Source organism: Triticum urartu, chromosome 7A, assembly GCF_056163025.1.
Source record: "Triticum urartu cultivar PI428250 chromosome 7A, HENAU_Tu73, whole genome shotgun sequence".
NCBI lineage: Eukaryota > Viridiplantae > Streptophyta > Magnoliopsida > Poales > Poaceae > Triticum > Triticum urartu.
Genome location: NC_141879.1, coordinates 744,539,983 through 744,565,481, shown reverse-complemented (window position 1 = coordinate 744,565,481; position 25,499 = coordinate 744,539,983). Strand labels below are relative to the sequence as shown.

The following is a 25,499-nucleotide window of genomic DNA, read 5'->3' as shown; positions in this document are numbered from 1 at the left end:
ACCGAGACCAAAGGCCTCTTTTCAGCAGCCCAAAGGGCGGGAAGCGGCGGCCTTTGGTCTCGGTTGGTGGCACCAACCGGGACTAAAGGGGGGCAGCCCAAAGGGGGGCACCAACCGGGACTAAAGGGCGGGAAGCGGCGGCCTTTGGTCTCGGTTTGTGCCACGAACCATGACCAATGCCCCCCTTTAGTCCCGGTTGGTGCCACCAACCGGGACCAAAGGCCTTGTGCGACTGCTGCGTCGAAAGTTTAGTCCCACCTCGCTAGTTGAGAGGGGTGCGCAGTGGTTTATAAGCCCCACTGCCGCACCCCTCTCGAGCTCCTCTCCATTGCAGGCTTACGGGCCTAATTGTCACTGCTATGCCTGTGGGCCTAGTGGGCCTCCTGCGGGCCTGAATCCTGGCCCTTGGATGGGTTTCTAGTCGTATTCAGGCCGTGGGGGCCCAGTAGGTGGCATTTTTTTATTGCTTTATTTAATTTCTTTTGTTTTTTGCTTTATTTTTTAATTCTTTATGCTTTTAGTTTTAGAAAAATTATAAACTTTTTGTTAATGCCATTAGTTTTCAAATTTGAAAACACTTTTTTTGTTTTCTTTGTTGCTTTATTTATTTTATTTTGTTTCTACTTACAACAAAATACTTATTGTTGCTATTTTTTTCCAGTTTTTTTGTTTTGTTTTCTGCATTATTTATTTTCTTTTGCTTTTGCTTTATTTTTTTATTCTTTTTGCTTTTAGTTTTAGAAAAATTATAAACTTTCTGTTAGTGCCATTAGTTTTCAAATTTGAAAACACTTTTTTACTTTTTTTTGTTTTCTTTGTTGCTTTATTTATTTTATTTTGTGATTAACTTTACTATAAAAATAGTTTTTTCCTGTTTTTTATTTGTTTTTTGCTTTATTTATTTTCTTTTGTTTTTTGCTTTAATTTTTAATTCTGTTTGCTTTTAGGTTAGCAAAATTATAAACTTTCTGTTAGTGCCATTAGTTTTAGAAAAATTATAAACTTTCTGTTAGTGCCATTAGTTTTCAAATTTGAATAGTTAAAATTTGAATTCTTTGAAAATTGTTTGAATCACAAGTTTGTGATTAACTTACTAAAAAAAATGAGAATAGATGCGCTTATAGAGAAAATTCAACCTAAATTCCTAGTAAATTTCTATGAATTTCAGAGAAATTCACTATGAATTTAGGTTAAACTTTTCTCTATTAGGGCATCTATTTTCACTTTGAGAAGAGCTCGACAAGGCAGAGAGGGAAGGGCTTATAAACCGGTGTGAGCCCCCTTCGGTTGGCGAGGTGGGACTAAACTCTGCCCGCAACGAGGACCAACCCTTTAGTCCCGGTTTGTGGCACAAACCGGGACTAATGGTCATGGGCCAGGGGCGAGGAGCAAAATTATAAACTTTCTGTTAGTGTCATTAGTTTTAGAAAGTTGAAAGTTGAAAGTTGGCATGGGCCAGGGACTAATGGTCATGGTATTACGAGGGCCGAACCATAAGACATGAAAGCATTTCAAATGAACTCTGAAAAAGTTAAAAGTTGGCATGGTATCATAATTTCACCCACATAGCATGTGCATGTACAAAACGGACAATGGTAGCATGTTCGTGTGTTACAAAGTTGGCATGGTATCATCATAATAGTTGCGGGAGAAAGTCTTCACTTTTTCTTCGCTTGTGTCATTTGCTTATTGCGCCGTAATCATGGATAATCTTCATTGTTTATCAGGATGCTTGGGTCAGCCTTGACATTGAAGGGAGGAATTTCATGAAACTTTTCATAATCTTCAGACATGTCTGTCTTGCCGTCCACTTCCAGGATGTCCCTTTTTCCTGAAAGATCTATGTGGTGCTTTGGCTCATCGTATGATGTATTCGCTTCCTTATCTTTTCTTTTTCTCGGTTTGGTAGACATGTCCTTCACATAGATAACCTGTGCCACATCATTGGCTAGGACGAACGGTTCGTCGGTGTACCCAAGATTTTTCAGATCCACTGTTGTCATTCCGTACTATGGGTCTACCTGTACCCCGCCGCCTAACAGATTGACCCATTTGCACTTAAACAAAGGGACCTTAAAATCAGGTCCGTAGTCAAGTTCCCATATGTCCACTATGTAACCATAATATGTGTCCTTTCCGCTCTCGGTGTCATCGTACTCTTCTTCTTCGCCGCCTTCCATCATAACCTCTATTTCTCCGTGCCTCGTCCAAACATTATAGTGTGGCATGAAACCCTTGTAAAGCAGGTGGGAGTGAAGGATTTTCCGGTTAGAGTAAGACCTCGTATTTCCACATTCAGTGCATGGACAACACATAAAACCATTCTGCTTGTTTGCCTCAGTCGCATGGAGAAACTCATGCACGCCCTTAATGTACTCGCAGGTGTGTCTGTCACCGTACATCCATTGCCGGTTCATCTGCGTGCATTATATATAATTAAGTGTCCAAATTAATAGAAGTTCATCATCACATTAAAACCAAAGTGCATACATAGTTCTCATCTAACAACATATAGCTCTCCAGAGCATCTAATTAATTAAACCATACATTGAAACTATGTAAAACATTTCAATGCAAAAACAAATGCGATCATAATCGCAACCAAGGTAACAATTGATCCAACGGCATAATGATACCAAGCCTCGGTATGAATGGCATATTTTCTAATCTTTCTAATCTTCAAGCGCATTGCATCCATCTTGATCTTGTGATCATCGACGACATCCGCAACATGCAACTCCAATATCATCTTCTCCTCCTCAATTTTTTTTATTTTTTCCTTCAACAAATTGTTTTCTTCTTCAACTAAATTTAACCTCTCGACAATAGGGTCGGTTGGCATTTCCGATTCACATACATCCTACATAAATAAAATCTTTGTCACGTTGGTCGGCATAATTTTCATAAACAATAAATGAACCAATAATTATAAAGATAATATATATACCACATCCGAATCATAGACAGGACGAGGGCCGACGGGGGCGGATACCAAAACCATCAGACTATATAAGATGCAATAATAAAAGTAAGAAAATAATACAAGTATCTATGTAAACATACAAGTAAGAATATTTTTCCTTTCAGAAAGAAGATAAGAACAAGAGGCTCACCACGGTGGTGCCGGCGATGAGCTCGGCGCGGGTGATCGACGGCGGTGAAGACGGGGACGGGGCGTGACGGACCGCTAAACCTAGACAAATATTATGGAAAATGGAGCTTGGAGGTCGAGCTTGGAGAGGAGAAAGCTTAAGTAGTGTGGCTCGGGCATTCCATCGAACACCTTGTGTGCATAGGAGGTGAGCTAGAGCACCACCAAGCCCTCTCCCCCTCGGCCAGAGAAAAACAGAGCACTGGGGTGCTCTGCTCGCGAGCGAGGGGTATATATAGGCACCTCATTGGTCCCGGTTGGTGACATGAGCCGGGACTAAAGGGGAGCCTTTGGTCCCGGTTCAAGCCACCAACCGGGACCAATGGTGGTGGGCCAGGAGCGAGGCCCATTGGTCCCGGTTCATCCCACCAACCGGGACCAAAAGGTCCAGATGAACTGGGACCAATGGCCCACGTGGCCCGGCCGGCCCCCTGGGCTCACGAACCGGGACCAATGCCCACATTGGTCCCGGTTCTGGACTGAACCGGGACTAATGGGCTGACCCGGCCTGGACCAAAGCCCTGTTTTCTACTAGTGCATGTATAGCAGAATTTCTTTTTTCTTTCTTTTTACCGTTTTTACAGGTATAGCAGGATTTCTTTCATGTAGCTAGCGAATTAGATATCATCAAAAATCAATCTGTGTCAAGCCACAGTCTAAAGTAGTAAACCAGCTTAGGGTATATCCAAGAAGAGCATGAAAAAACTTCAGGTCCACTGGTCTTCAGGAACACTTAGCCGACATGGGTTTAAGGAAAAGCCTTATGATTTCTGGATAGGCTCAAGTGAAGTTGAGACCAAGAGGGAGAATGTTAGGTTGATCTCTCTCCCGTTTGAACCCAACGGGTCGAACGGGCCCTTGAGTCACGCCCTGATTGGGGGCACCCAACCAAACCATGGTTGGTGGGCCCCTGTGACCCGCGCTATATAAACAGAGGTGGGGGCCGGGGCATGACTTACGGGGTTAATCGCTGCCACAATCCCCACCTACAATCCCTACCGATCTAGGGTTAGCGTGGTGCTCACGGGAAGCACACAACCGCCGCCATCTCTCTGCCATCACCGGCCCCTACTTCACCATGGCCGGCGCTGAATCGAGCTCATCTGGACAAGCAGAAGGTAGGTTCACAGGAATGATCTAACTGTCCTGATCCAAAGCTCTCTATCGCACTGGTCTTCAGTAACCAGGGCATAGCAACCAGGGGTCGATGAATATCCCATGACGAAAAAAAACCATCTTATATATTGTCCAATGCTTGACCTTCACCGTGCCCATCACCGATGCGGGCCGTTGCCTAGGCACAAACATATACTCCCTCCGTTCCTAAATATAAGTCTTTGGAGAGATTTCACTATGAACCACATACACATGTACGTAGATGCATTTTAAGTGTAGATTCACTCATTTTGCTCCGTATATAGTCCATAGTGAATCTCTACAAAGACTTATATTTAGGAACGGAGGGAGTATAACTAGTCGGTAACCAATGAGTACTCTGATGAAAAGTGACCGTTACAGAAAGGAAGGCATTACAAATTACAATAGGACAGTTTAGATGAGCCACAGAAGATTAGGAATATATAAACAAAGAAATGCACTAAACTCGCTGATGGGCGACACTAACTCATTTTCACACTCCACAAAATAGCATGCTCGTTCACCTCACAACAATACCCATGAATATGTGGCTGACAGACTAACAATAGATTGCCAGATTAGAGAGCAACATGGACAGAGGAAGAAGGGCATCAAATAAGCTTATAAAGTTGCAGATTGAGGCTCTCATCATTCGACGTTCCAGTTGGTTCAAGCTCAGGTTTCCACTTCAATTGTTTTTTTTTTAAATTTCAACTGCTACTAGAGGCTAACACACGCTTCGCCGCGCCGTTCTTCACTCGTGGGACTAATTCTTTTATATCTAGTAGAGTGTCACGGTCGGTTGTTTTGTTTGGTTGCGCATGCGTGCAAGTGTTTCCTGTGCTTCCTTGTTCCCTTCCTGGGACCCCACACTCCCGATGCTCCTCCGTCATGGACAGACAAATGTAAATTAGGAAACTTTACCCTATGTCGTAGCATGAACCTTTAGTTTCCTAGAAGCCCGTTGTGCTTGTCATTAATTAACAACTCACGTTCCAAAAGTGCCTTTGGCAAATTGTGAAATCAGTAGTGCATTTTGCATCTTTGTAACAGTACATGTAATAAGATCAATGTTAATACTAAAAGTTGGACTCTGTAGTGCATGGAAGTTTAAGTGATTAATTATGCGAATCTGCTTTCATTCGCTTGTGCCTTAGATTTCACAATTTTATCAATGTTGTCTTGTGTTTTAATTACATTATGAAGGTGTTTCTTCATTTGTATATCGTGTCGGGTTTTTGTTGGAGACAATATTTCTAGAGGAGAATGAAGTTTTTTGGTGTCGTTGTGGTGCCTTTACACGTGTCGGTCTCGGTGCCAGTTGGTGGTGGTCGTTTGAGTCTCTTGAGAGGTCCTATCCACGCTAAAATCATGGAATTGCTGTTATAACACTCACATGGATCGGCCCATGAGCTCTCGCTCGCTAAGTTTGACTCCCTATTCCTCTCAGTTGGTTAGCTTTTTTCTGCTCGCCCTATTGCTCGCTTAAAAAAATGGACTATTTAAAAAAAATAGGTTAGTTTAATTAAAATATGTTCAAGGATATTTAAAAAATATGTGAATTCACAAAACCATGAATTGTAGAAAATGTTTATGAGTTCAAAATATATTCGTGAATTAAAAAACATTCACAAATTAAACAAGTTTTAAAATTTAAAAATGTTCGCAAACTTTAAAAATACCCGTGAACTTAAAAATATTTTTTTCCTTCTTAATGTTCGCAAATTTTAATAAGCGCTCATAATTAAAACCTGTAAGAAAATAAAGAGAGAAGGAGAAATTAAACTAAGCAACAAACAACCTTACATGCAGGTCTCACAACGACCCCACAAACCCCGAAGCACCAGAGCGCTTCAAATCGTGGGTGCTTAGTATCTCTGTGGATGTATCACACACTGAAAAGATTTCTAGCTTTATTACTATGTACATGTACATACAGATAATGCCCCAGCACAATTTATGCAAGAAAAGAGTCTGATCTGGAAAAGCACACAAATCCCTTGTATGTCAAAGCAAACAGAATTGGAACGTGCGTGATCTCAAAAACTTAAGTGCTCATTGGTAATTAGGTATTCAGATTTAAATAAGGCTGACAAGAGGCAAAATAAAGTGAATTTCATTTTCACTGGTACAAATGGAGCACTTGCAGCAGGGCTGTTCGACTTGTAAAAAAAAAGGGAACTATCATCTAAAATGTGAAGGGCTCAAAGCAAGTACTTATTATCAGCTTCAGACTTATAGCAATATCAAATGAGATTAAAGTACCGACAAGGGATCATAAGAACACTTCTGTGACACAAACTTATGCACATGGGTAAATAGACAGGAGCAATGCCCACCCTTGAGTACTGTTGTTTTTACAGAAATTCATCCGGCAGCAAAAGAAACAGCTGAAACGACATGTACTAAAATGATAATTACATAACTCAAGCATTAAGACAGGCATTCCATCAAGAAATTATTGAATATATCAAAAGGCTATTTTGTTTTGCTGGAAAGTGATTATGTAAAATAATGCTATTACAAACAAGTGCTATTATGAAGAATCAAGCGAGCTAGGAGCCACCACATCCCTAGTGCAAACGGATGGACGTAAATCAATTTAATTTGGTGTATGCCAAATAAACGACCACACAATCTTCATAAGCACATCGACGATCGATCGTGTGGCAGGAATTAATCCGGCCAGAGATAACCCAAAATAACCGACAGTATTATTAGGGATGACTGATGCCAAAGTGTAGTTTCTGAATCTAGCTGTTCGAACACATGTATACAGTTACTATTATCAATCTGGAAAAACATTGTGGCCGCCTTACCAATCATAGTAAGAGCTAGTAATACTTCCAGGAGAAGAAGAAAATGTAGCAATCGTCAAGGAAAATCAATGCATTCTTTCCAACTTGAAATAGAAAATGAGCCTAGATAAATATCCACAGAGAGGATCAAGATTCTTCAGGAGAAAATAGTCGTATGCCCCTGCCTTTCCAATCACCAGGGCATACCTACCAGCATGTATATCCCACCAGAAAGAAAAACCATCTTACATATAGTCCAACGCTTCACCTTCATCATGCCTATCACCAATGCCATTGCCTAGCCACGAACATAATTAGTCAGTAACCAATGCATATTCTGACGAAAAGCAATCAATAGAGGAAGGAAGGGGTTATAGGACAGTTAAGATTCAGAAACTACACTTGGGAAAGTTACTTGCTTCGGTACCAGATTAGGAGTAGATAAACAAAAATGCACCGAACTCGCAAATACAGGGCATTCATACGTGCTCAGACATTGACCAACTCATTTTGGTACTCCACATTCATCTCACAACCATACGAATGGAAATGTTGTTCATAGACTAAAAATAGATCGATGCAAGCAGTAGCTGTTAATTTAAATAAGCTTATAAAGGTGACAATTGAGTCTATCATCATTTGGCAGTTCCAGTTGGTTCAAGCTCAGCTTTCCACCTCAATTAGTTCTCTTCAATTTTCAACTGTGATGTACTCTAGCTGTATTACTATGTACATGTGCATACAGATAGGACCCCAGCACAATGTATGCAGGACAAAAATACGATCCGGAAATTATCTCAAGCACACACATTCCTTGTATGTCAAAGCAAACAAAGTTAGAACGTGCCCTTTCCTAAAAAACATAAGTAGCCATAGGTAATTCTATATTCAGATTGCATAGCCTATAAAATAATTTTATTTCATTTTTTCAGTTTGAGAAAAGTATGTTTTTGGTCTCTCAAATTCCCCAAAAGTATAAACTTGTTCCCTCAAGATCTTTTGGTATACATTTGGTCCTTCAAATGTCAAAACCGGATAAGCTTGGTCAAAAACCAGATTTTAAGCACGTTGACCCGGTTTTACCACATTTGACCAGGTTTGTCCACGTTGACCAAATTTGATAGATGAACAGTAAATTCGAAAAAAATAGCAAAAAAATTCTAAAATATATGAAATTTTGTGGCAACCAAGATGCTTGGGGTGCACTAGGTGCGTGAAAATTTGTGTGATGTTTTGACATTCGAGGAGCTCACAAAAAAGCCAAAAATTGTTTTTTTGCTAGTGCTCCTAGGATGTTATTTGAACACAAAAAATTGCATGCACCTCGCACACCCAAGTATCTTTGTTGTCAAGAAAATTCATAGTTTTTAGAATCTGTTTGCTATTTTTTTGAATTTACTATTCATCTGTCAAACCTAGTCAATGTGGTCAAACCCGGTCAAATCTGGTCAAATCCCAGTCAACGTGCTCAAAATCTGGTTTTGGACCAAAATTATCTGATTTTGAGACTTGAAGGACAAAATGTATACAAAAAAATCTTGAGGGACCAAGTCTATACTTTTTTGGAACTTCAGGGATCAAAAATATACTTTTCTCTTTGAGTTTTGTTAGGGTTTGTGTCCTGCTCAGAGAGGCGAGGCGGCGGCGGCTCACTGAAGATGGAATAAGGTTCTCCCCACCTAATCCCCGCCCCGATGGTATTTTTAGCATCGTCGGAGGGCGTGTGGAGGTTTATCTCCGACAGGTCTCGCGGGATTGGTTGGCGTTTGTCTTCAGTGAATCCACGTGGATCATGTCTTCGCTCGTCTGTGTTCGTGTGTGTACAGATTGGATCCTTCCGCCCAATGCTTCTCTTCATCGGCGGCGGTTGCTGTGCTGGTGTGCTGGTCCTATGAGGCCTTAACTCGATGACTTCCCGACTATCTACTACAACAACGTTTGCCCGTCTCCGATGAGGGAGGGGCGAAGACGGCGCCACACCTTTGGCTTGCTTCAGTGCTAGTAGTTGTCGCTATGTGGTCTACAGAACTATTTTTTTTTCTTCTGGTGTTCTTTGTGCTACCTTGACAGTTGATGAATAGATTGAAAATTGCCCTCGCAAAAATAAAAGACGTTTGATAAATTTAAAAGGGCAGAAAATTAGGGCCAGTTTTTTGGTGCTTATGGGTGGCCCGCAAAAATAAGTCGCCTCCTATCTACCTTATTCTCGCAGCCCAACCTAAAATTTTGTTCTATTCTAGAACCCTTCTAGCGTAAAATTTTAAGTAAACTCTAGTACTTTTTACCCTCAAGTTCAGCTTTTGTATCAGATTTTACCCCATTTTGAGAGAATTCTTAAGTTTTGCCCCAATTGATCAGAGTTGTGCCACAATATTATCCCATTGCATTTTATTTCAATTTTGTACCATATAGTCAGTTTTTTCTTTTAAGTCCTAGTTTGGTGTCTAGTTTTTTGAGCAGACGAACCGAACGTCCACGCCCAACCCTGTCTCTCTCCTCACTTCTCCCCTGACATCGGGACATCCAGCCACCCCCTCCAACGCCGGTGGCCGGCAAATGGCGGCTCCCAGCCACACTGTCCCTACCTGAGCCGAGCCGCTTGGCGTGGTGACAGGATTAGCCGAGGATGAGATGCTGGTGCTACGCTGGATGGAGCGGCCGGCAGGGGTCACGGCGTGCTACATCAAAAACAGTGTCGTGGCACGGCTTGCACTGCCTCCTGGTGGAAGCTGAGGAAGCCATCGAAGCACGTCTGGCCTTGCTCAGCTCAGAGAACATTCTGATGAGAAACAACCAACAAGTTTTGGTCAGTTCAGAGCGAACTATCAATGCCAAATGGCCACGAGGAACAAGAAGCCATTGACTGATGTAATTGTAGATCAGAACTACGTTATTTGTCGTTGACGCATTGTGCAGTGCCTCCGGCGCCTGCTCCCTCTGCTCCATGGCTTTACGAAATGAAAATTTTGCAGTGTCGGTTCATTTCAAAGTTCAGGCAGATAGAATAACCGGCAGAGACACGCTATGCCATGCAGCTCATCGTGCGAGCAGCCGTGTAGCTCATTCGTCTCTTCTCCGTGATATAATTAGTAAGTTTTCCACTTGTTTAAGCTCCTGGATGAGGTATGTAGCTAGCTCGCTCCATCCAAAAGAAACAAAAACTTCGTCGTGCCATCCATTCTCGCTCCGGTGCATGTAGCTATCTCGTTCCGGTGCCCATGGGATCGAATGATCGATGTGATGATACAAGAACTTGAAAGGAATTTCTAGCATGAAAGGGCATTTGGTCTGGTGGTATGATTCTCGCTTAGGGTGCGAGAGGTCCCGAGTTCATTTCTCATAATGCCCCCATTTTTTTTTAATTTTTACCATTTTTACATATGGTAGAATTTTTGCCCTTATTCTTTTTACCATTTGTATACATGTCAGTAGAGTTAAACATCAGTCTGACAAATAAACAACCACACGATCTTCGTAAGCATTGATCGGGACTCGATCATGTAAAATGGACAGCACTAACTCGTTTTGGTAATCCACAAAATATCATGCTTGTCCACTTCACAGCAATACCCATGCCATGAATATGTCATTGACAGACTTACAATAGATCGATACAAGTAGTAGTTATTACTCCCTCCGATCCATACAAATTGTCGCTGATTTAGTACAAATTGTCGCTGTACTAAATCGGCGACAGTTAATATGGATCAGAGGGAGTAGAGAGCAAGATGGACAGAGAAAAAAAGGCCCATAAGCTTATGAAGGTACCTTTCACAATGCCCACTAGGCCATCAACAATGCCATTGCCTAGCCACAAACATAATTAGTCAGTATTTTGACAAAAAGCAATCGAAACAGGAAGGGATTATAGGACAGTTTAGATTCAGAAACTACCCTTGGGAAAAATCACTTGCTTCGGTACCAGATTAGGAGCAGATAAGCAAAAAATTGCTCCGAACTGGCAAATACAGGGCATTCATATGTGCTCAGAAACTAACTCATTTTGGTAGTCCACATCCACCTCACAACAATACCCCTGGAAATTTTCATGTACTAGTCATAAGTTCCCAACTTATACCACATCTATCCACATACAAATACCAACTTAGCTGCAGAACCCATGCCTCCAAGAGGCGCGAAGAATTATCAAGATGGAGGTGATGATGGTGGCAGCAAGCAAAGCAAAGTCAGAGCAGACAGAGGAGCAGAAGGCACACATGGAGGCTAACCGGCTCAAGGCGCTTGAGAGGGCGGCAGCAGCCGAGGGTCGCGCATCCCAGTCACAGCCTGATAACGAAACTGTCACCTAGGTGCGTGGAGGATCCTGAACCACCTAGGCACAAGTCTAGAAAATTTAGAACAAGGTAGAGAAACCTGAAGTTTGAGAGAGGACCACATCTTTGCGAAACCTGAAGCTCTGGAAGTTGATGTATGTATGATATCCATCTCTATTACAGCCAGTCCTCATTTGCACAAAACATCTATGCTGAGTGCATGATAAACTCAATCATCCAGAAAACTGGAAGGGGTTACAGATGAACTCATTCGCTCATGCAAATAAAAGCTAGTTCATCTAGACTAAGGACATGGATTAAAAAGGGGAACATAAAGCGAAGTCTTCCAACACAAACATCAGTACATAATATAAACCGGAGTCTTAGACCTCAGTGTTGGTCCTTGCTGACAGCATATCCTGCTTACATTCATACTAATACAGACATATCAAACCACATCAGCACAATCTTGAACATCCGCCATCCAACCCCACAGGCGTAGATCGCCCAAGCAAGACCAAAATGACTAGCAAGCGAGCTCAGATCTGCATAAATGTACTTAGTTAGAAAACTGAAGCAACTGCAGTTGATGCAATGGGAAATTTCCCTATCCCAACTTCTTAGGAAGGAGGAATGTGCTAAACCGCGGAGCACACCATAGCTTAAGAACAAAGGTGCACCCGCTGCTCATTTTGCAGTTTGGAAGCAATATACACAAAAATCGGCAGACCATAACAGGTGAATCCTATCTTTTCTTGGAAACAGAACATGGTAAATAAGGAGTGTTCACAAATATTAGATTCAGAACCTTCAAACATCAACTTACAGGTTATGCAACATTCTTGTTTTGAACATCTTTTCAACTGAGTGAATAATGTGTAGTAAGTGCTAAGTATGACTAACAATGTACTCCTACGTAAAGACAGATTTGCATAGAGATGCAAGCGTGAATGCCATTTTCTCTCCTAAGATATGGAGCAACAAAAACTAGCTGTCGAAACTAGTGTCCAATCTTTCTTTTCAGTTAGCATTTTCAATCACATACATGGGAGTTAAACATGCATGCAGAATCAAACCATGAATTGACTACTTATCCTAGCAGGGTGACAAGGTAGTCAAGCCCAATAGAACCGTTGACGTATAATGTGTTGCATAGTCTCTTCCATAAGATCGGTCTTTTGGTTGCATTGGCTAGAGCATGCACTTCTACATGGTATCAGAGCCAGGAGGTCTTGAGTTCAAGACCCGGCTGGCGCAATTAAATTGCAGCCCACTTTCGGTCCACGTTTAGGCCTGAGGGAGCCACACGTGAGGGGGAGTGTTGACGTATAATGTGTTGCCTAGTCTCTTCCATAAGATTGGTCTTTTGGTTGCATTGGCTAGAGCATGCACTTCTACATAATTAACTTTCTATATAACCATGGGAGTAGAACTTTGAAGCAACTGCAGTTGATGCAATGGGAATCTTTCCTATCTAAAAAATTATAGGGTAAAATATAGCTTAAGAACAAAGGCGCAATAATCCTATAGCCATCTTATTGCGGTGAAGCAAGATAAATAAAAAATAGCTGACCATGACATGTGAACTCTATGCTCTTGAAAACACAACAAGGCAAATAAAGAGTACTCAGATATCAGCTTATAAAACCATCGATTGGCCACCTCTCCTAGCTAGTTTCACAAGGTAGCCAGGACCAATAAAACAATAACTAATTCTCTATATAACCATGCGAATAGAGCAAGCATAGCCTGCACCCAATGGCAATATAAAATAAAATAATCAGGCTTACCGGTTGATCATATAGTTGGTTCTGATAACAACGGTGGGAAGCTAAAGTATGGGAGGGCACGTCTGGGATTGAAGGTATTCTCCATCTTTGTGAAGACTTTGGTAATTTCATAAGTCTTGACCTCCATTGAGTAACAATCCACATTCCCAACATGAATACCTTCTGGAGCGCCTCGGAAGAACAAGAATCCCTCGGCTGCACGCATTGTGCAAATGGAATGATACTGCCCAGGAAGCTGTATGATCTTCTCTAGCTTCCACTGCTGCGAACTATTCTTCAGAGAGGTATGGTAGAGGGCAAAGGATCCATGTTGACCGACAAGGGAAAACATCTCAAGGACTCCTTCTCGGCCCATCACAACGGCATTTGCGTGACGATGGGCAAAGCACTCGTCAGGCAGATCGCTGAGCTCCAGATGGTAGCCGGTGAGAAGGTCGACAGTGGAAAACCTCAAAGTGCGTGTGTCCAGCACCATCAAATGGTCACTCCATCCATAAGGCCGTGTCCAGTAGAAGCAGCAGCGACGCAGTCAAAACAGGACATGCGTTCCAACGAAGGTGAGGTGGGAGGCTCGAGCATAGACCATTGCATAGTTGTGGCCGGGAGCACAAAGAGGACAAGCTTCGTCATGTATCTTGCTATGCATATCACCTTGAAGGGCTCTTCCTCGCCGTCGTCCCTGGTGTTGGGAGCAAGCACGGGCTCGAATCCATGGAGGCGATCCTGCGGTTGGGCGGCGAGGTCCTCAGGTATGGTTGGAAGCAAGACGTATCTGCTGGACAGCGGGTCACAGACGGCGAGGTGGAAGTTGGAAGCGTTGCACCGCTCCTGTTTGGTCCACGTCGGGCGGTCACAGCGTTCTTCGTCACCGAGCTCACTGGAGTCCATGAGGATGCTTACCTGATGGCGGGCACAGTCTTGGCGGTAGCTCCACATGTGGACGGAACGGGGGTAGAAGGATCTCCAATCTAGGAGGACGCGGCCGTCGCGGACGTCGCGGGGGCGCCAGCGTGGGCCTTCCCCGTCGTCTTCTTGGGCGCCCGGCGGGACGTAGTAGGACGAAGAAGAAACGACGGCCGGGACGAAGGAGAAGTCGGCTCCGCAGGGGGCGAGCGGGGCGGAGGGGTGCGGCGCCTGGGCGGGGTGGAATCCGCCCGCGTCCATGAAGCCGAGGAGGGGAGGGCGATGCAGCGTGCGGAAGGCGCGGCCTTTGATGACCCGGCGGAAGGAGGTGCAGGCGGCGGAGGCGCGGGTGAGCGCGTCCGGGGTGGGCAGGCGGATGAAGATCTCCTCCAGGAGCTCGTCGGGAATGGTCGGCGGCGGCTGCGTGGCCATGGCGGCTGGGGTGGAGGAAGGGGATTGAGGGTTAGGGTTGGGGTTCGGGGTAGTGGGAGTGACGAGTGAGTGGGATAGTGAGCTCTACCAAGCCATTTTATTTAGCTCCATGGATTCAAAACTGTCGCTTTAAGCTTCAAAAAACGTTTGGAAAAAAATATCACTCCCCTAATCCTATATACATCTACCTACAAATATGTCTATCATTTCATGGATTGGAAAATTGTCACTTTAACCTTCGAAAACGTTTAGAAAATTAGGGCGACCAGTCACCAATGAGTGGGGCACTGAGCTCTACGAAGCCATTCATCTCCATGGATTGGAGAATTGTCGCTTTAACCTTCAAAAACGTTTAGAAAACAAATTATAGCTTAAAGCTCCGTAAATATGTCTATTAATTTTCATCTGTGGTTTGGATAAAAAGGGGAAATTCATCTGGACAACATCCATATATACATCACTTGTTGGAATCTTTCTGTCGGCGGGAATGGAGACGGGGTCCCCGGGTACACGGAGAAGCAGACTTGGTGCCATCATGATCAGAGATCCATTGAGCGAACTTAGGAGGTGCTCGAGGGCTTGTCGTCGAGCACTTGCTTTCTTGGGCACGGGAACTCTCGCTGCGACCAGCCCCCTTGAGATTGGGGAGGGGGCGCGTGAGGAGAGGCCCAAGCCAATGGCGGGACACACTATTAATTTGGTGCGGTGCGGGTCAAGGATTGTGCAAAACGCGCACTCTCCCTTCCCCCCGGGGCACAAGTTTGGGTTAGCCCATTTGCGGGCCCCTACGTGCCCTATTTTTCTTTTCATTTTTCCATTTTTTTCTGTTTTCGTTTTATTCTTTGTTAAAATAATTCAGGATTAAATAGCTTCTCAAATTTTTAAAAATTGTGAATTATGAAAAATGTTCAAGCAATCTTAAATGTTAATGGATTAAAAAAATTTCGTGATTTCAAAAAATGTTAACATAGTTCTAAATTGTTCAAGAAATTCAAAAGTAGTTCATGAATTCGAAAAATCATGAATTAGAAAATATGTACGCGTATTCAAACACTGTTCACGATTTCATAAAAAATGTTGAGGAAAAAATGTTCGAATATTCCAAAAATATGTATGCGTATTCAAACACTGTTCATGTTCATCTTTTTTTAATGTTTCGAAAAAAATGAGAAAAATGTTCACAAGTTTCAGTAAAATGGTTTGCCAATTCAGAAAGATGTTCGCAGTTTCTCAAAATGTTTGTGAATTTGTAGAAAATGTTCACAATATTCAAAAAAAGTTCAGCAAATTTTCTCAAAAGGTTATCAAATTTAAAAATAAATCACATATTTGAAAATTATTCATGAACTCAAAAATGTTCTTGAATTACAAAAATTCTTCCCAAATTTTAACAAATAATCGCCGGTTAAAAAATATTGTTCATGTGTTCCAAAAATCTAGAAAATTTTAAAAAGCTTCTCTGAATTTTAAAAAGCTTCATGAACTCAAAAATTGTTTTTTTCTCCTTATTTTTTCACCATTTTTACAAATGGTAGATTTTTTGTCCTTATTCTTCTTACCATTTGTACATGTCAGTACAATTTCTTTCATGTAGCTATCGAATTATAGATGTCATGAAAATCAATCTGTGTGAAGTAGCATCGCATTCAGAGATATAGTCCAGTGTCGGAATCATCTTCTTCCTTGGAGCTTAGAGCAAGTCCAATGGGATGACCCATTTCGTCCGCCCGCATTCGTTTGGATCGGCGCGGACAAAAATGGCAGCCCAACGCGCCGACCCAAACGAACGCGCGTCCGTTTTTCGTTCGTGGGCGACGCATTTCAGGTCCAATTTTGTGCCGGATTTGCGTCGGCCCGGACACGAGACGGACGCGCGCGCGCCTACTCCTCTCCCCGAGCCCGCCTGTCGGTGGCAGCCACCACCATTTTCTCTCATTTTCTCCAAAAACGCTCTCGCCCGCGCGTGTCCCCGACCCCCCAACCAGCCATGGAGGACGCCATCGACCTCGACCTCAACGCCGCCGCTGGCCTCGCCTCCCTCGCCTCGTCCGGCGCCGTCCCCCCCCCCCCCCCCCCCCCCGGCGGGAAAGGCCGCCCGAACAGCGTGCCCCGCGCAAGATCGCCGCAACGACCAAGCCGAAGAAGGCGCTGACGCCCGAACAACGGGTAAGGGAGTCGGCCAAGAGGAAGGGCCGGAGGCACGCCGCGGATGCGAGGGATGAGGTCGCTGCGTAGGCCGCCGCCGCCGCGCTGCAGGAGTTCACAATCGGTGCGCACGTGATATTTTCGACTTGTGAGAAATGACCCCATGTTTTTTCCATCTGCTGGTATAACCAAGTCAAGCATCCATCCAAGTTGGTTTTCACTTACCACAAGTTATCCATATTTTTGAATTATTTCGGTCAAAAAGGGCGATAAAAGCTTACACGTGTCACAACATGCCAACGGTGTCCAATGTCGTTACCATCAGGCATGCTTGCCTAAAATGGCCATGCCTGCCTGTTCTGAAAAGATGCGATCATTTATGCAAAGTCCAAAAAAGCACTGGTTGAGAACATGGTGACAAACATAGGCCAGGCGGGGTGACAATATCATTTTTCCGCCAAGCTAGAAATGGCCCCATCTTTTTTTCATATCACAGTATGACCAAGTCATGGCTCCATGCCAAATACTTTTGATTTGAAGTTCTATAACTGAAGTTATGAATTTCCAATCTTTAAATTGCTTTTCAAACAATTTCAAATTTTAATTTGAAAATAAAATAAATATGAATAAACATGAATAAATATACATATATATGAATAAACATGAAAAAATATGAAAAAAATAAACAGGAATAAATATAAATATAAATAAATAAATATGAATCAACATATATTAAAAAGTAGAAGCAAAATTCTAAGTCAGCACATTTTGAGTTAATTTTTAAAAAATAAAAGAATTCTAGAAAAAAAAGGCCTATGGCATTGGCCCAACGCGTGCACAACTGCTCGCCTGCCTCGGCAGCTATTGGGCCGGCCCAAGCGCGCACCACGCCTCAGCTCGCCCGCACGGCGAAATCACTAATTAAAAACTACTCGTTGCAAAGAACACTCCACTTTCTCAGGTCGCGATAAGTGGCGCACATGCAGCGCGTCACTTATCGTAACCTGCTAGTTTTTCCTTTTTTCGTAGATCCGTTTATTCAAAACATTTTATCTTTTAAACCGTGCGTCCAAATCTCGAATCGTTTTCACCATTGGATTCTTCGCGTTGAGATCTTCAAAACTAGATCCCATGTTGATAGTTTTTCACGAATTTTTTTTACGAAAAAAACCGAACAAAAAAACCGGGCGAAAAAACGAACCAGGAACATGGTTTTTTTTCCTTTCCGAAAGAGGCACGCCTGTGCCTCTCGCGAAGTCACACCCGTGCCTCTCGTGAAAGCAAAACCGTGACTCTCGTGGAAGGAAAAAAAACAAAAAACGTATTTTTTTTCCGTTTCCGAGAGGCACGGCCACGACTCTCGTGAGAGTACAACCGTGCCTCTCGCGGAAGCAAAACCGTGACTCTCGCGAAAGAGAAAAAACAGAAAACGCATATATTTTTCCTTTCTGAGAGGCACGGCCGTGACTTTCGCGAAAGCACAACCGTGCCTCTCGCGGAAGCAAAACTGTGACTCCCGAAAGAAAGAAAAAGCAGAAAACATGTTTTGTTTATCCCTTTCCGAGAGGCATGGCCGTGAATCTCGCGAAAGCACAACCGTGCGTCTCGCGGAAGCAAAACCGTGACTCTCGCGAAAGAAAAAAAACAGAAAACACGTTTTTTCCGTTTCCGAAAGGCACGGTCGTGACTCTCGATAAAGCACAACCGTGTCTCTCGCGGAAAAAAACAGTGACTTTCGCGAAAGAAAAAAACATGTTTTTTTCACGCAAAAAAAAATTTCCTGGATTTTTTTCTTTGATCGAAAAGCTAAGGAAGACCGGGGGAAAACCAAAACATCGAAAAAACCGTTTAAAAGACCGAAAACGCGTGCGAAAAAATAAAAATAAAATCCGGAAGAAGCGTCCAAAGCGCGACATGTGACGAATGGCTGAAAGCGCGCCAAATGAAGCTGATCGTTGCGAGGCAGCCGAAGGAGCGCCCGTTAACTAGTTGCTCCCCCCGCACGGGGGTGGGAGTTTAGTCGCACCTATGCCGTCGAGCTCCTCTTAACTAACTTGCCGTTCCTCTCGCCGTCACTGGCATGTTGGGCCCAGTCACTGGGCCATCTGCCGGCAGAGAGGCTTGTCATTATCGCCCGTGTGTGCTTGATTCGGGATGGGCCGACTATGCCACGCGAAGCCTAGTGACTAGGGTGGGCTTATTATTTTCAATTCTTTTCATTATATTGTTTTTTCACATACTTTTGAATTGTCATTCCAACAGAAACTGAAATTGTTTTCATTACTACAAATAAATGTAAGTCCTTATAAAATTTTTATGTCATATTTTCATTACTTCAGTTTTATTCTTCAACAATTATTTACAGCTAAACTTTTTAATTTTTTCTTTATATTTTTTTGCAGCCTCTTACCCTTATTTTCTGTCTATTTTGTTTAGTTAAATTGATGTTTTCATTCATTTTTTTCATTTCAACATTTCAAACAATTCCAGCGCCAACTTTAAATTATTTATTTTTCCTTTTTAAAATATTTTATTTATATTTTTTATTTTAGATTCTTCTTTTCTGTCTTTTTTCATTATTTAAATTGATGGTTTCCATTAATCATTTTAACATTTCAAACAATTCCATCCCCAACTTTAAATTTAAATTCTTTTGTTTATTACAAATGAATTTAAACCATTTTCATTATTTTCTGTCTTATTTTCATTATTTAAATTTTTGTTCTTTAATATTTATTTTCATTTCACAATTTTGCATGCATGCCTTTTTTTACATGAAGTAGGGGTGGGCACTTTCAACCGGAAACTGAACTGAACCGAATAAATCAAATAGTTTCATTTTTTCGATCTTTCTCTTTTGTTTTGTTTTTGTTTAAATGAACTTCGGTGTTCGATTGTTACTTCAGTTCCAGTCGCTAAACAACCGATTAGCCCGAAGACACCGATCTAATCTGTGTTTGCCTTATGAGCAACTACCATACAACTTCTTGCTTGGATGTACTCTACTTTTCCGAAATCTGATTTACTCCCGTGCACCGAAATACCGAATTAACCAAACCGAAGTAGGTCGGTCTATTTTTTTTTTTGCTTGATTTTTTAGGTATCATATTTCGGTTAGCATTTTGTAAAAACTGATATTTTTAAAATCTAATAAACCAAACCAGTTACGCCGAATAAACCGAATTTGAACGATCATTTCAAACAACTCAAATTTTAGGATTTTTACAAATATTCAAACAAAATTTGAGTTTTAACCTAACTAGTCCTAATCCTCTTGTCCTCGTCGTCGCTGCCGAAGTCGTAGTCACTCAGGTCAATGACGCCGCCCGGGGCCCTCGAAGCGGCGAGCGCGGCGTGGAGCCCCGGAGAATCCGGGGGGTCGTCGGGGTGACCGGCCTCGGGGGCCAACTTCTGGTACTTCTCCAGCAGCAGGGGCGACGCCGACGCCTTCTCCGATTCGCGAATCGCCTGGAGGAACCCCGGCGAGTCTTCCGGGTCGCCGGCCTCAAAGGCCAACCCCAAGTGCTCCTCCAGCAGGGGCGGCTCCCGCTCCTTCTTAGGGCCGCCGAGGCCGCCGCGCGCCGCGGAGCTGGACTCCGGAGTGTCGCGGACGCCGCCTCGCGCCCCAGAGCCACGGCCACCACCTGTTAGTGACCTCGCCTCCTCCTTCTTCTGACCAAGAAACCTTCCAGGCCCCATGACGCGATCTTCTTCTTCTTCTTCGGGATGAAGTGAGCTGAGCTGAGTGAGGTGGATGTGGTGTTTGCTTTGCTCCGGTTGGGTTGAGGAAGCCCGCATCGATGGCATGTATATATAGGAGCAGAATGGATTGTTGACGTGTTCCACCGGCCAGTCTCTCTCTCTCTTTTTTTTTTGAAGTTCCAGTCTCTTTTGTTTTGTTGGATATATGTAGTAGTAGTACATATGCATATTCAATGCATTCATTAGTTATTGACGGATGAATGGACTCACGGATGGATGGATGCGGTTTGGCAAAGGTCGTGGTCGTCGCCGCGTTGATCTTCCTTTCTTATACATCAGAATTAGTGTTAGGTGGAGGTTAGGAAGCAGATGCTAATAGAGTAAGGATAAAATGTATAGTTACGTACAAAAATTATAAACAACGTATGCATGATGTGGTACAAGCGGCAATCCATCTGCATGTCGACTCGGTCGGACATTGCGCACAAGGCAAGCTACGCACTATCACTACTACACAACAACTCATCGCACACGGTTTCAAGGCCGTGTCCGATCCGCCGGTCGCAGCCCATGTGTACATGGTCTTCTACGATTTGGTTGTCTCGAGCGAGACCTGCCAAAGCATAGAAAAAATAAATAAAGGAGACCTGCCAAACGAATTGTGTGATGACAACGGAGACAGGAGACGCGATTTATCTAGAGATTTTTTTAGGGTACATCATACTACCGAATTTAAGGTGTAGTATTAAATTGATCCAACAACTGATATTGTTCGCATCAAAGATTGATTCGAGGATAGCTTGATAAGAGCATCTTCAGTCGCGCCTCCAACAAGCCCTCCCCGGCGATTTTTTCGTGTCGGCGCCCAAAAATCGGCCCAATCACGTCCTTGAGAGCTCGTTTTTCGCTGGTTTGGACCGAAGCTGGCGTCGGCGGAACCAGGCCAAACCCGGCGCGCTGGGGGGCGTCCGGAGGCGCTAAGGCGAGCGTTTTGGGCGCGAAAGCGGATGGGCCCGCCGAGTCAGCGAGACAACGCTTCATCGCCCTCATCGCCTCGATTCCCGTGGAAATCAATGCGAAGGCTGCCGCGCCGGTCAGCCTTCATTGATGCCTCACGAGCGGCGCAGTGAACGCGTCGCGACGCGCGTCCAGCCACGCGTCGCCCGGCGTGCAGCCTGTCGCCGCCCAGCTACGGCTATAAAAGGCGACCTCCCCGCCGGTGGACGCAACTGCTCTCATTTTCCCCCCTTTTCGGCGCAGAAAGCAACACTCTCCCCTCTTCCCGCTGATGAGAAAGATGGCCGAGAGGTACCCAGGCGAACGGCTTCGGCCGCCGCCACCTCCAAGAGCCGGAGACGCGCCTGCTGTACGAGGCCGAGTACCCGGCGCCCCCTGACATGCGGGTGTTGGGGACGTGGAGGCTAAGCGCCGGCGGCGGCCCGGTGCCTCCGGTGCCCTGGCCGGGGGTGCAGCAGGGACGGCGCCGGCCAAAGCCAGCCGCGCAATGACGACGACGATGATGGTGACGGCGGCGACTACACCCGCTTCTACTGGCTTCTCGGCATGTAGACGACGGCGACGGCGGTGGCGGTGACGGCTAGGCGGAGTTTGGCGTAGTTTAGGCGTAGTTCAGTCGTAGTTTGCATGTTTTCATGTTTTTTTACTAATTCCAATAAAGTATTGTCGAGTTCATGCAAAAATCGTCGAGTTTGCATATATTTTGTACGAAATATCGTCGAACCCGAGATGACCTGTTGGCCGACGACTGAGAGTTAAATCACCCCCACACGCGTTAATTTAGCGTCGGCTCGCCTTCAGGCGGCTTTTTTCGACGTCATGTGGACCGAACGGCTAAGATGCTCTAATTTGCTAGTAATGTTCATCTCTGCTTAGACTCCCGCCAGCACGTGATCTGTTTAGGGCCTCGGATCTATCAATCGAGCAGGAAACCGAATTAAGCGATTGCCTCTGTACGGCCTCATCTCCCCTGGGACGGTCCCAAGTTGCGCTGCCGCACATGACAAGCCGCTGCTCGCCGTCTCCATCAACACCAACAAATACGATACTTTGAATTCAGCGTCAATTGCTCGTACCACACTGCGTACCAATTTAGCTCGTGATGCTTCGGCGTCAATTCTGAATCCAGGCTAAGCAAGCTAGCACCTTATCAACCGTGAACTAATGATGAGAAATGGAAGCGGCGCTAACTAGCACCATGTTCTCCCGCTTTGCAATGGCGACGCTCGGCAACGCGACCGAAGAAGAGCAACCTTTTCTCCCGCTCACTCCTGTCCAGGCCCGCACCCTCGGCTATGGCGGAGCTAGCATTTGACATCAAGGTGGTCCGACCCCTCAAAAAACAATTTACAAGAAATATGACATTTGGGCGTTCTAACTAGTTACTAATATCACATAGAAATAGATAAATATGCTCGTATAAACACACTAAAATTCTAAATTAAGTCTAAGTTTTGCATAAAGAAGCATACATAGTACATACTATATGGACCATAGTACGTACCTTGAGAAGCTCAAAAAGACTATGTTTTTGGCCTAAGCTTTTGCATTGCCATGAAAGTATCAATTATATCATCTTCATTCACCTCGGCAAAAGCATCCCTCTGAATGTATGTGACTAGGCCATCATCCAAAAGACTATCACCCATCTTATTTCTCAACTTGCTCTTGACTATACTCATGGTAGAAAATGCTCTCTCAATATTTGTTGTTGCCACCGGTAGAATCAACACCAATGTCTCCAGGCCTCCGGCTTGCTCTTCGGCTATTGCATACATACAAGTTCTCTAACTTGCTCTTCGGCCACAACTGACATATTCATTAATTCATGATAGCATAGTGTAACAAAGCAAACCCTAAGTCAAAAAATAGGGGGTTTCGGTACCTTAAATTGTTTGCACACTTGCTGCCATATGGTTGTTCGGATTTCGGACTATCCTCTTATCTCCAACACACAATCCCAGCACAAAATCCCTACCGCCAAGCACATATGGTTGCAGCTTGAAACATCCATAGTGAAATCGAGCACAAAATATATTTTGTCCTCACTTATGAAACCTGAAACACCATATTAAAAAAGAAGTGCAGTAAACAAGCTCCTCAGTCTCTTAAGTCACCAAAGTAGTGGACCTTGACGTCAATTGAGAAATGGGTCTGCCACCGGAGGGCCTAATGCTGATGAACGTGGATGCTGAGATCTTTTCCGGTACTGGAAAGGCTGGATATGGTGCTGTCATGCATAATCATCTAGGGGTAATGCATGCTGCTTGTCGATGTGTTGTTGATCATGTGCAATGTCCTGAAATTGCTGAAGCAGAGGCCATCCGCCAGGCGCTTATGCTTGCTGAAAGCATAGGAGTTCAGTCTTTCGAAGTTGCTTCTGATTGCCTCTCACTTGTTAACAAGTTGCAACAACAAGGGTTCAATAGGTGCCATTGTTCATGGTATTAATATGAGAGCCAAAAAGTCTTTCACCAACCGGCTAACCAAAAATGAGACCAGAAAATACATGAAAAAGAAAGAATCCATTCATCTTATTAAAAGGATGCTATGTTTAATTAGTTGTGGTTGACTAAGATGAGATACACAAAACAAGATAAGTTGCATGCTTTGTGCGCCACAAAAGAACATACAAAACATATACAAAAGGTTGAATGGCTTTGATAGTAGAACTGCAAGATATCCGTCAACACACACATATACTCACCACTTTGAAAACACACACGCGCACATGCTGACCATGTGAGCACTTCCAAGATATCGAGCCGTCAGAACATCTCACTAATGTAGATTCGGGAGCACTGACCCCTCATCATGATGAGCCACCAAGCACGCGTCAGTGTGACGAGTTTTATCACTGACTGGCCTACTCAAGCGCATCAATGATAAAATTCTGGGGCTCGATAGAATTCTTATCACAAGCTAGTCTAAAAATGACCCATGTGTGATATTGTGGTCCAAAGACAAAAATAGACCAATATTTGTCACTGAACGACTGGTTTATTTGACCCGTTTGAGTTCATTTAATAAATTCAACCTTCGTGTTTCCTGTCCATAAGCGTTGCTGTGTACTTTGGTTGTTATATCCATTGTCCACTGTATGTCTCTATTAGAAACCCCCGCAGCCGCCAGCTAGCACCGCACCCTATAGTTTTCAGTCTTCCTGCAACACATCTTCATCTTATAAGCCTCCATCAAACGTCGACGAGTCCCTCACCAACGACCCCATGACCCTCTTCAACCACAGCGCCCTCGCCATCGCCCTCTTGGTTAGCCAGTGATGGCTCGAGAATTTATGATTATTTAGTGTTCATTTGGTTTTCACCAGATTATATTGATTTCTGCTTATTTCTAATGCTAACTCTTTGAAAGAGAAGAAAATCCACTTTTTCCATTATTTGGCAGGAAATATCACACATGGAAGGAAATCAAGTAAAAATATTGTAAATCAAGCCAAAATGGAGCAACTTCCATGTCGGAGGATGCTACTTGTGATAAGCGTTGGCACTACAAAATTTGCTCTATTTTGCGACGTTTCACTTGTGTCAGGTAAAACCATTTTTTCTCACGGAAAATGTACTGCCCCCCCCCCCGTCACTGAAGCGTCGTCATAAAAAAATAAAATCTTGACGGTACCACTTCCCCCGTCATGCATGCTCGTATCTTAAATGACGAACCAAATGTTGTCACTGATGGCCATTTTCGGTGACAGAACAGAATGTCACCTATGATAGGCTAATTTCTCGCTCTTCCTTTGACATCGAAGAATGGGCTTGGTTCCCCAACACTGCCGCTCAATTGTGTTCCTTGTTCCAGTGCCAAAGGCAAGCTTGCGCCCAAGTACTATGGGCCATACAATGTCATTGCTAAGATTGACTATGTCGCTTACCGTTTGAAACTGCCACCTCGTGCTCGCATTCATAATGTCTTTCATGTGGGTCTCCTAAAGAAGTGCCCTGACTCGCCGGCGAAGGAGGCGGTGGAGGAGGCGGAGTGCCCTGACTTGCCGGAGGAGGAGGAGGCGGAGGCGTTCAGTTCGGAAGGTTGATGAGCTCCTTCCGCCATAGGCATGGAGTCTTCAGAGCAGACCCCAGCCTAGTCTCCCCTTCACCGGTAGGGTGGTCAAGCTGGAGGTCCTCAAATCCCTCCG

General features: G+C 44.0%; 1 protein-coding gene and 1 pseudogene across 5 annotated transcripts; both read right to left on the bottom strand.

The window, feature by feature from the left end:
- Positions 1-11,660: 11,660 nt before the first annotated feature.
- LOC147962647 (uncharacterized) lies at positions 11,661-24,930 on the bottom strand. 5 transcript variants are annotated; one of them, XR_015611460.1, is made up of 3 exons: positions 23,235-24,930; positions 22,854-23,158; positions 11,661-11,905 (listed from the first exon to the last, which is right to left on the bottom strand). XR_015611460.1 is itself a non-coding variant. In XM_087536587.1 (3 exons), the coding sequence occupies exon 3, from the start codon at positions 20,573-20,575 to the stop codon at positions 19,886-19,888; it is 690 nt and encodes a 229-aa protein (XP_087392713.1). In that variant the 5' UTR covers positions 20,576-20,659; positions 22,854-23,158; positions 23,235-24,919; the 3' UTR covers positions 19,805-19,885. The 5 variants fall into 5 exon arrangements, 3 of the variants coding, with proteins under 3 accessions (XP_087392713.1, XP_087392714.1, XP_087392715.1); XM_087536587.1 differs by lacking the exon at positions 11,661-11,905 and adding an exon at positions 19,805-20,659 and having other exon boundaries at positions 23,235-24,919; XM_087536588.1 differs by lacking the exon at positions 11,661-11,905 and adding an exon at positions 19,805-20,655 and having other exon boundaries at positions 23,235-24,919.
- On the bottom strand, positions 13,158-14,485 carry LOC147962648 (uncharacterized; annotated as a pseudogene).
- Positions 24,931-25,499: the final 569 nt, after the last annotated feature.

Excerpts from the sequence above, each read along its gene's own strand:
- LOC147962647 (XM_087536587.1), bottom strand. The coding sequence starts at position 20,575 with ATGAATGCATTGAATATGCATATGTACTACTACTACATATATCCAACA.